Source organism: Centroberyx affinis, unplaced genomic scaffold, assembly GCF_046629955.1.
Source record: "Centroberyx affinis isolate AG114_WGS23_722 - 3 ecotype Tasmania unplaced genomic scaffold, CSIRO-AGI_Caff_v1 ptg006253l_1, whole genome shotgun sequence".
NCBI classification, from domain to species: domain Eukaryota; kingdom Metazoa; phylum Chordata; class Actinopteri; order Beryciformes; family Berycidae; genus Centroberyx; species Centroberyx affinis.
The window spans coordinates 72,062-83,031 of NW_027283183.1; the positions used below are offsets into that span (position 1 = coordinate 72,062).

The 10,970-nt window shown below is 42.1% G+C and overlaps 1 protein-coding gene across 1 annotated transcript; it reads right to left on the bottom strand.

The window, feature by feature from the left end:
• Positions 1-1,476: 1,476 nt before the first annotated feature.
• Positions 1,477-10,138, bottom strand: hsdl2 (hydroxysteroid dehydrogenase like 2). The gene is given in 12 exon segments (XM_071512405.1): positions 1,477-1,833; positions 2,107-2,182; positions 2,184-2,236; positions 2,536-2,685; positions 2,796-2,867; positions 3,048-3,242; positions 3,500-3,598; positions 4,074-4,177; positions 4,252-4,366; positions 6,232-6,330; positions 8,007-8,170; positions 9,958-10,138. Coding segments are annotated over 12 exon segments (1,260 nt in total). The 5' UTR covers positions 9,975-10,138; the 3' UTR covers positions 1,477-1,717.
• Positions 10,139-10,970: the final 832 nt, after the last annotated feature.

Consider the following 10,970-nt stretch of genomic DNA (forward strand, 5'->3'; position numbering starts at 1 on the left):
TATAAGGAAACATTGGAACATACATACCTCAGATCCAGCTCTGAATGTTTTCAGTGATCCACCTTTAATGGCATTTAAGAGGTTAGGGGCCCTAACTTCCGTAACTTCAGTAACAGACCAAGAGACACAAACCCTGTTGAGTCCTGTACCGAACGCTTTCTATAAATGCGGTAAATGTGCGCAATGCAATAATGGCATTAAAAGTCATTATTTTCATGGCCCTCTGACAGGCAAGAAGTTTCCCATTACGGATGTGATAACATGTATTTCTGCACATGTTGCATGTGAACACAAAAGCTCCATTTGGAGGAATTATCAGGATTACCCAGCTGCAATACACTTAAGACACGATATATCTACATTTTGTGGCATAGAGGGTTAAAACGCCCCCTAGAGGTGGAAAACTAGATGAACTGCTTTTGAAAATCAGCCTTTTGGATATTCACACTACAATCCTTGACACCAAAGGGTGTTAGCCGATTAGACGTCTTACAACTTAAACAGTTACAGCTACTTGATTATAAAAGTCTCAAACTTCATGGACAATAAAACTAAGTTATTACAGACTGTGATATGAACCGAGGGAAAACAGTAATAACTCCCAGTAAGTTTCACCCGACTTCTACATATTTTGTTACCTATTTATTTGGCAATTAGCCTGAAGATGAAAGTTTGTGTCCAGTAATCTACAAAATAGAATGTTTGTTGACTTCCCAGCAACATAATTAATATCAAGGCAACTATATTCAAAAATCAGGCCCTTTATGAACAGGTCATTAATTATTCATTAGCACTATAAATGAGAACAGAGTTATGAATAAAAGCAAATGCAGCCTGCAGTCTCTGGTTAAGTTCTGACTCCACCTCCTCCTCTCTTCCTCCCTCGCAGGTCTCCTCCCTCCCTCCCTCCGTCCCTCCCTCCTCTCCTCCCCCCTCACAGGTCTCCTCCCTCCCTCCCTCCCTCCTCTCCTCCCCCCTAGCAGGTCTCCTCCCTCCCTCCCTCCGTCCTCTCCTCCTCCCCCCTCGCAGATCTCTTCCCTCCCTCCCTCCGTCCTCTCCTCCTCCCCCTCACAGGTCTCCTCCCTCCCTCCCTCCCTCCCTCCTCTCCTCCCCCTAGCAGGTCTCCTCCCTCCCTCCTCTCCTCCCCCCTAGCAGGTCTCCTCCCTCCCTCCTCTCCTCCCCCCTCACAGGTCTCCTCCCTCCCTCCCTACTCCCCTCCTCCCTCCCTCCTCTCCTCCCCCCTAGCAGGTCTCCTCCCTCCCTCCCTCCCTCCCTCCTCTCCTCCCCCCTAGCAGGTCTCCTCCCTCCCTCCTCCCTCACAGGTCTCCTCCCTCCCTCCTCCCTCACAGGTCTCCTCCCTCCCTCCCTACTCCCCTCCTCCCTCCCTCCTCTCCTCCCCCCTCTCAGGTCTCCTCCCTCCCTCCCTCCTCTCCTCCCATGTCTCCATAACAAACACACCCATCACCTCCATTATTTATCAACACACCAGTTTATTGAGAATAAAGACAAGATTAAATGTTAGATATGACATCATCAGACAAGACGGGATGGGCTTTGGACAAAAGGGGGCGGGCTTTGGCTTGGCCCGGCCCCTTCTCTCTCTCTCTTGTTCTTCCTCTATGCAGACGATCTACGATCTATTATTCTCTCTCTCTCTGTATTGTTAATGCTCGCTCTACCCACTTAGTTGTTTTAAGGCGGTTTTGTAGTTTTTCTGTCACAGCTTGGCCTTCGTCATCAGACTCATCATCTTCTCCAGTTTGATGGCGAGCGTCATGTCGCCGCTGATCCGCAGCTTCCCCGACATGAAGGCCAGTGTGGGCTTCAGCTGGCCTGCGACAGCCCATAATATACATGGGTTAGTAACCACGGTAACAGAGCAGGACACCCTAATGTACATCAGTTACATGATGGGATTCAGCCAGCCTGCGACAGCCCATAATATACACAGGTGTTAGAAAACCATGGCGACACACCGACATCCCACAATATACATGTCAATAACCATGGTAACATCCCATAATAAACATGAGTAAACAGTAACATCCCATAATAATCGTTGGTAACGTCACACAATAAACGCTGGTAACCATGGTAACGGCTTACCGGAGAACATCTTGGTGAAGTCGGCAGAGTCCATGCTCATGATGACATCAGCCTTGATGGGCGGTTGGCCCCGCCCCCGCGCCACCGGATTGGCTCTTCAGGTCCAGGAACCACACGCCGCCGTGCTCACCTTATATGGACGCATGCTCATTAATATGTAAGTAGGGGAGACTCCTTTAATCCCCATAGACTCTCTTCCTGAACTAGCATGCTAACAGAATCCCCATAGACTCCCATTGTAAGTTAGCATGCTAACAGAATCCCCATACACTCCCATTCTAAACTAGCATGCTAACAGAAGCCCCATAGACTCCCATTATAAACTAGCATCCAGACAGTTTCCCTATAGACTCCCATTATATTATTATTAAATTAGCATGCTAACAGAATCCCCATTGACTCCCATTCTAAACACGCTAACTAGCTCACCTGACAGGTCGAACTGGTAGATGCCCTGCGTTGCCTTGATGACATCAGCGTTGATGACACCTCGGATAACGTCAAAAGTGCTTTCAATTGGTCCGTCGGAAGGGGGCGGGGCCGAGGACGACGGCGGCGGTTTGAAGGCAGGGGTCGCCCCTGGCAACGAGGAGACAAGGGAGGAGGACACAAGGAGACAGGGAGACAAGTCAGTTCAGTGTTTTCTTTCTCTCTCTCTCAGCGGTGGTGTCAGCAGTCGTCATGGTTACCATGTTGCTCCATCTGCTTGACCAATCCCTCGGGCTCCTCGTCCAGGAAGAAGTCCGGCAGCAGCGGGTGACCTGCCGGGAGAGCGAGGTTAGAACGGAAGTCTATGGGAATGCTACATTAGCACGCTATGCTATTATGGAAGTCAATGGAAACACTATATAAACATTAGCATCATTAGCACGGTGTCACCCGGTCGAATAGGACTCTATGTAAACACGACATTAGCGTTAGCACCGTTACCATCCTGTCACCTGGTTGGACGGCGTAGGCGTCAAAGTCGGCGATGCCCCGCCCCCTCAGCACGTCCTCGTCCACCAGGAAGTGACCGGTGAAGCCGCTCGGCTCCGTCAGGACGGCGTAGGCGGCGTCCGCCATGATGTCTGCCTTCCGGCACTGGCTGCCCACTCCGGCCCCACCCAGCATGTCCATGGCTGCCGTCTGGATCGCTACGGCAACAGCAGAGAGGATGCTACTGTCAGGATGCTAATTCATAATGAGAGTCTATGGGGATACTGTTAGCATGCTAGTTTAGAATGGGAGTCTATGAGGATTCTGTTAGCATACTAGTTTAGAATGGGAGTCTATGAGGATTCTGTTAGCATGCTAGTTTAGAATGGGAGTCTATGAGGATTCTGTTAGCATGCTAGTTTAGAATGGGAGTCTATGAGGATTCTGTTAGCATGCTAGCTTAAACCACACCCACCTGTCTTGGGCCAGAGTGCGTTGACGGCGATCTGACCTCTGAACTCCTCGGCCATGCCCAACACACACATGGACATGCCGTATTTTGCCATGGTGTATGCTGGGAAAGGAGGGAAAACAGAAAAATGGCGGTTAGCATAGTAGTGTCTAGTGGAGAATACAGGATAACGGGTAGTAATACAAAAAACAAAAAAACAAAACAAAGAATGCGATAAACAAAATGGAAAAAATTTGAAAAAATGAAGAAGAATCAAGACAAAATAGAAAAGGAAAACAAGAAAAAAAAACATTGAGAACATGAAAAATAACCAAGAAAAAACGAAAAAAAAAAATCAATAAAATACAATTCATAACATGTTAGGTGCGATTCACTATCGTATGGAACAAAAAGAAAAAAAACATAACAGAAAAAATGGAAGAACAGGGAAAAAAATTTGAAAAACATAAAAGAAAAGATAGATTACAAAAAAACAAAATGAAACATTTCATTTAGAAAAAGAAGAATTGGGGAAAAATCCAAACAGAAGCCGGATGCTTCCTGGTTATCGTGCAGTTACGGCGGTTACCATGGTTACCTGTGTGGTTCTTGAACCACACTGGATTCAGGTTGAGGGGGGGCGACAGGTTGAGTATGTGCGGCCGCCGGCTCTTCAGCAGGTGAGGGATGCACAGCTTCGACCTATCAGGAGGAGGATCGTTAGCGGTCGGCTCATTAGCTACGCAGGCGTTAATGATATGTTAATGAGTGTTTACGTTAGGTAGGTTCCTCGCAGGTTGATCCCCAGCATCAGGTCCACTTTCTTCATGGGCGTGTCCAAAGTTCCGGTCAGCTGGATGGCACTGGCGTTGTTAATCAAGATGTCAATACCTGTCAATCAAATGTTGATGTCATAATGGGGAAGAGTAAACAAAAAAAGGAGGGGAAAGTCTGTTTTTCCCACTTTTTTCCTATCAATTTCTGTCATTTTTCTATTGTTTCTTTCTGGTCAGCTGGATGTCGACACCTGTCACACAGAGGGATTTGATGATGTCATCAAAAAAGAAAAAAAGAGGAGGAAAATTTTTCATTTTTTTCACTTTTTTCCTCTTTTCCATCTTTTTCCTGTCAAATTTCTTTTTTTTTTTCACTTTTTTCCTTCTTTCTATCATTTTTCTATTATTTCTGTCACCAGGATGTCTATGCTTGTCAATCAAACGAGGAAGTGATGTCATCAGGCGGGGAAAAAAACGGAGGGAAATTTCTGCTTTTTTCCTCGTTTTCTATCGTTTTCCTGTCATTTTTTTTTCTTTGTTCACCAGTATGTCAATACGTTGTTTTTTTTTACTTTTGTCATTATTTTCCCTTGAAGATTTTTTTGCCTGTCATTTTTTTCCTGTTTTTATTTTTTACCCTTTTTATAATTGTAATGTGAAAAAAAAATGTTTTCCATCATTTTTTTCTTCTTTCATTTTTTATTATGTTATTATTGTATTTATATATTTTTATATATTATAATAATTAACGTAACAAAATAAAAGTAAATAAAAAAATATTAAAGGTGCTATGTGCAGCATTTTTAAACCCTCAGTAAATAATTTACAAATGAATAATGCTTCCTTGGTAAATTACCGTAAACAAATGAGACCATGGAGGAGACAATTGGCAGCCTCTATCTCAGTGGTATTGTTAGTACTAGTGTCTCCTTTGTTTATGGTTATTATACTAACATGTAAAAATGTATTATTTATTGATGTTACATGTCGCACCTTTAATATACAAGAAAAATATGACAAAACATACGATTTTTTTTCTTTTCTATCACTTTGTATTTTTCTCCAACTGTCATTTTTACATTGTTGTCTGTAATTCTTAGACATTTTTTTCTGGGTTTTTTTTCTTTTTGCATTTTAAAGCCCCTATGTGTAGAATTTATATCTGATTCTATCATCCTCCAATTAATTTTGATACCATAAAAGTTTGTCAGTAGAAACATGAGACCATCATGGAGAAAAGGGGTTTAGTCTGTGTGCTGCTTTCAGTCTGTTCAGTCTGTGAACTGAGCGAAGTGCAAACTGACTTACGGCAGAAAGATGTCCAAACCAAACCAGGAAGAAAACAGACAGTCTGAATGCAGGCTGGTCGCTTAGATTGAACAGCGTGAAGCTAATCAATATGGCAGATTGAACAGCGTGAAGCTAATCAATATGGCAGATTGAACAGCGTGAAGCTAATCAATATGGCAGACAGTGGTAACATGGAAGACAAGACAGTAACTGCTGGACCTTCTGCAACAAAACAAAACAAGAAGCCTGTGACAGAAGAGGCTGAAACAGCTAAGAGGGACCCGGAGCTCCAGGTAGCCCCGCGGATCCATCGGCTTGAAGTTCCCGTTCCCCGGCCCCCTGGAACACGGCAGACCGGAGAGTCCGGTCACCGAACCCCAGGAGCCCCGTGGACCCATCGCACAGAGCGCTAACCATCGATCGGTCGGTTGCGTTTTTCATTTTTTGGTCATTGAAAAAAAAAAGTTTTTTGGCTTTAGAATTTGCTAACTTTTGTCTCTTTCCATTTTTTTTACCTTAACCCTAACCAACCTAACCCTCTTTTGTTTTTTATCATTCTGTCATTTATTTCGTGTTTGTCATTTTTTTTGTCATTTTTTTCTTTTTCTAGTAATTTCCTATCAACCAATCAGGCACAAGCGCGTCTAGTCGCAGCTACTTCCTGTGTGTTCCTACTGACTTCCCGTTTACCTCCGAAGGTTTGGACGGCTTTGTGGACGGCGTCGCTGATCTGCCGCTCGTCTCTGATGTCGACGACGCAGGCGAGCGCTCTGCCGCCCGCCGCCTCGACTGGAAGGAGAACAGACAGAAGAGAAGAGAAGAGAAGAGAAGAGAAGACAAGACAAGACAAGAGAAGAGAAGAGAAGAGAAGAGAAGAGAAGAGAAGAGAAGAGAAGAGTTAGCATGAAGAGCAGAGAGAACAGAGAGAAATATATAAACACAGAAAAGATACAATACAAAAAAATATATGAAACAAAATAAAAGTAAGTAGAGTATGGAACAAAAACAATAACAAAAAAAACAGAAAAATATGGAAAAAAGAAAACGGAAAAACTAGAAGAAAAATATCGAGAAAAAACAAGAAAACTGTAAAAATATAAGAAAGTGATGAGAAAAAAAGATAAAAGAATAAAGAAATATGGAAAAAAAAATAGAACAAAGGCAAAAAAAAACGAGGAAAAATATGTTCGTTAGTTTGGCATTTTCCATTAGTTCCTTTATGTAAAACATGTTAGCTAAAGATGGTTCAACAGTTTGTAGATATTAGTTAGCTTAGCATAGGTCAACTTACTTTTATTGTTGGCATGTTAGCTTATATCAACAGTTACTGTGTTGTTAGCATGTTAGCTTAGCATAAATGTTGAACCATGCTAAACTAACACGGTCACTGTAATATACCAACTATTGACCAATGCTGTGCTAACATGCTAACAGTAACAATGGGACTGTTGAACCATGCTAAGATAACATGACAATGGCTATGTTAGCATTAGCAATGGTGTAAAGACAACTTTCCATCAGCCCCCTGTGGACAGTCAGACCCTCTGCTTACCCTAACCCTGTACATGTATGTTTCACCTGTACATGTATGTTTCACCTGTACATGTATGTTTCACCTGTACATGTGTGTTTCACCTGTACATGTGTGTTTCACCTGTACATGTATGTTTCACCTGTACATGTGTGTTTCACCTGTACATGTATGTTTCTTGTGTTGGTGTATGTGTGTTTCACCTGTACATGTGTGTTTCACCTGTACATGTATGTTTCACCTGTACATGTATGTTTCTTGTGTTGGTGTATGTGTGTTTCACCTGTACTGGCTGTGGAAACAAATTTACTCTTTGAGGACAATAAACATCTATTATATTAGCAGGGTTCAACTTTTACTGTTATTTTTAACATATTAGCTTAGCATAGATCAACAGTCACTGTGTCGTTAGCATGGTGAACTCGCCATGATCATTAACAGTTAGCGCTGTTAGCATGCGGGTATCTAATGCTTTTTAAGACATTTCATGGCACTCCGAGCCGTACCTGGCCACACCATTAAGGTTATACAAAAGCAGAATGTGAAAGCAAAACCAAGCACAGTCATGATGGGTCAGAAGAACTCCACCACTTTAGTGTTTTAACAATGGGAGTGCCACTGTAGTGATGAAAAAGAATGGAGTGGGAACAAATCAGTAGCATGACGCCCAGAGTGCATCGCTTCAATGATTTCTGACAGACCGCACAGTGGCTTCTCGCTCATTTATATCAACGACACGCAACCTGCCTGAAAATCTTTCTCTTCCAGCTATTGTTGGGAACATTTCCATTTTCCCATCTCTGGATTAGCTAGCTATCTCCTGCCATTTAAGGCCTTCATTTTCGCAAAAATGATTTATTGCTTTTTCAGACTTCTTAATGACCCGCAGACACCGTGGCGTGGTAAACAGTTAGCGTGTTAGCATGGGACTCACTCTCCTGGGCGGCGGTGTAGATGGTTCCGGGCAGTTTGGGGTGCGGTTCGGCCGTCTTGGCGGCGACGACGACGTTGGCTCCGTCCGCCGCCGCCTTCAGAGCGATGGCCTTCCCGATGCCACGGCTCGCACCGGTGATGAAGAGCGTGCAGCCGGCTAGCTTCCTGCAACTCACATACACACATATGGTTAGGTAGCCCAAAGGGACGCTAGATGGCTATGCCGTCACTAGCGTCCGAAAGAAAAGTATCAAACTCACTATTGACAAGAAACTAATTTAGCGACGCCTTCCGAATGCCTGATCCTTGATGACTCAAACTTACACTGAGTGTCCTTGGGTTTAGCATCATGTACACGCCACCATAAAAGTTTCAACAAAGGCTTCTGCTTTCATTAAAAACAGCTTTTTGGAGCTGGGAGCTAAGCTAAAATGCTACCACGCTGATGACGTCCACTGCTAGCACAGGTCGTGTCAGCCTCATCGACGTGGTAGCATTAGCTTAGCTCCCAGCTCCAAAAAGCTGCACTTTGTGAATACGGAAGACTTTATTGAAACTTTTATGGTGGCGTGTACATGATACTAAGCTTAAACTTTGGGGCTAATGGTTAGGTAGCATGCTAACAAACAAAAAACACAGGAAATCGTACTCAAAAACTAGCGTGTTAACAAAACTCCCATAGACTCCCATTCTAAACTAGCGTGCTAACAAAACTCCCATAGACTCCCATTCTAAACTAGCGTGTTAACAAAACTCCCATAGACTCTCATTCTAAACTAGCGTGCTAACAAAACTCCCATAGACTCTCATTCTAAACTTAACATGCTAAAAAACTCCCATAGACTCCCATTCTAAACTAGCGTGCTAACAAAACTCCCATAGACTCCCATTCTAAACTAGCGTGCTAACAAAACTCCCATAGACTCCCATTCTAAACTAGCAGGCTAAAGGTCGTGATGTTAACTGGGTTAAAGTTGACGCCACTATAAAGCTAGCCAAAAGAAACACACTTCCGGTTACGGCTTACAAAATATAAGTCCTTCATTTACATAATAGAACAATTTATTGTCTGAAATACTACAAACTATGCGCTTTTATTTTGAAAGCAAGCGGTCTGATTCTAGCTATCTGCGGCTAGCTTCACGATAACTGAAGTTCGCAGCGTGTTTTTAACTTTACCCAGAATATTTCAGAAACACTTTATATACGTAACATTCCCCCCAAATGTCACCGACATAAAAATATTAAACTTAAAAGTAAATCAAGGTCACGAGCCGTGTTAACCCGGTTAGCCGGCTACAGAAGTTCAATTAAGCTAAGGCCAAGTTAGCCGTTACCAAACTCCGTGCAAAAAATCTGACACTTTTCGGGTTCTTTGCTTCTTGGGACATTCCGCAATTCAAACTGCGACTTTTTCTGAACCAATCGGATCCGCTCTATAATTCGGCTCCCATACAATCCATATAGCATTATATTAACAATCCACATAGCATTATATTAACAATCCACGCGACATTATAGTAACAATCCACACAGCATTATATTAACAATCAACATAGCAATGCGTATTGCCCTAAAATCGTAACTTTTTCCGAACAGTTTCCACGTTTGCCCCGATTATCCGGCTACAGCCGCTAAAAGAAGGCAGGAGCTAATAGAGTCGAAGTTTGCTTCCACCAAACTCCAGTAAGGTTCTTTGCTTCTTTGGCAAATAGGCTGACGTTCGGGAGTCGAACCTGCGACTTTTCCTGAACTAGTCGGAGCCGCTCTTCAATTCGGCTCACATGTCCTCCACATATCAATACGCATTTCGGTAAAATCTGAACTTTTATTCGGCCGGTTCTACGTTTGGACTGGACGTTTGCCATCCAGCCAGGCAGGAGAAAACACACCGATTTGTGAACGGACTTCGGTCAATCAACGAGCTAAATTTGCACCAAACGTCCACTCACCCTGTATTCTGCAACATTTTCCCACCCTTCTCTTCTTCGTCTCCCGTTGTTTTGTTGTTTCCTCGAGCTCGAGCAGCTGTTCCGCGCCGTTACAACCGTTTTTTTCGCTGGAAAACGAAGATTTACGTTGCAAATGCGGAAAAATGCAAATGTCAGTGTTGGAGAATGACAACCCCGCCTCCTCCTCGCGCACTTTAACCCAGTTCAAGAGTCTCCAGGCGACCGGAACTGAGAGACTACCTACTCTAAACGACTTCCGGTTGTTTCTGCCAAAGATTCGAGCAGATGGAGCTGTCAAGCGTGCAAAAAATAAAATAAGTTAACGTAAAATAATATAAAATAACAAGAATAATGAAAATGTAATTAAATAGAATCACAAATAAAAAATCGTAAAATATTAAAATAAAATAACGTAAACATACTGTAAAAAAAACTGAAAAAATAAAATGACAGCATTTAACAATTAAAAAAAAAAATGCATTACATTAAAGGCACATTTCTATACATTATAATAATGAATCATCGTAATATTTTAAATTAGATTACATATATGTATATATTATATTATAATTACTCTCATTTACTGACAAATATTCAAAATAAATTTCTCATTGACGTAAATTCTGCCTTTTCGCTGATTTTAAATTCATAAAAAAATGTAAATACATTTTATTAATTTTTAAATCAATTACTTTGGATTTTAATAAGAAATGATCGTTCTAATTTATGACACAAATGAATTGAAATGTATTCAATTTTATATTTAGAAAATGCAATATTTAACGTTACATTTTTCATTGATGTAATAGTGTTCGAATGAATGTTTTAAGTATTATCAAAATAATTAAAATAATTCTGTTTTGGAAGTTTGGAAGATTTTGTTAACGTGTCCTTAATTTCTCATGACAAAAACATGAATTAGCCATTAATAATAACACAGTTTAACAGGTTATATACTGCTGGTTTACATGTTGTTAATGAGTTATTAATGAGCTATTAATGGAAAGTTCCTG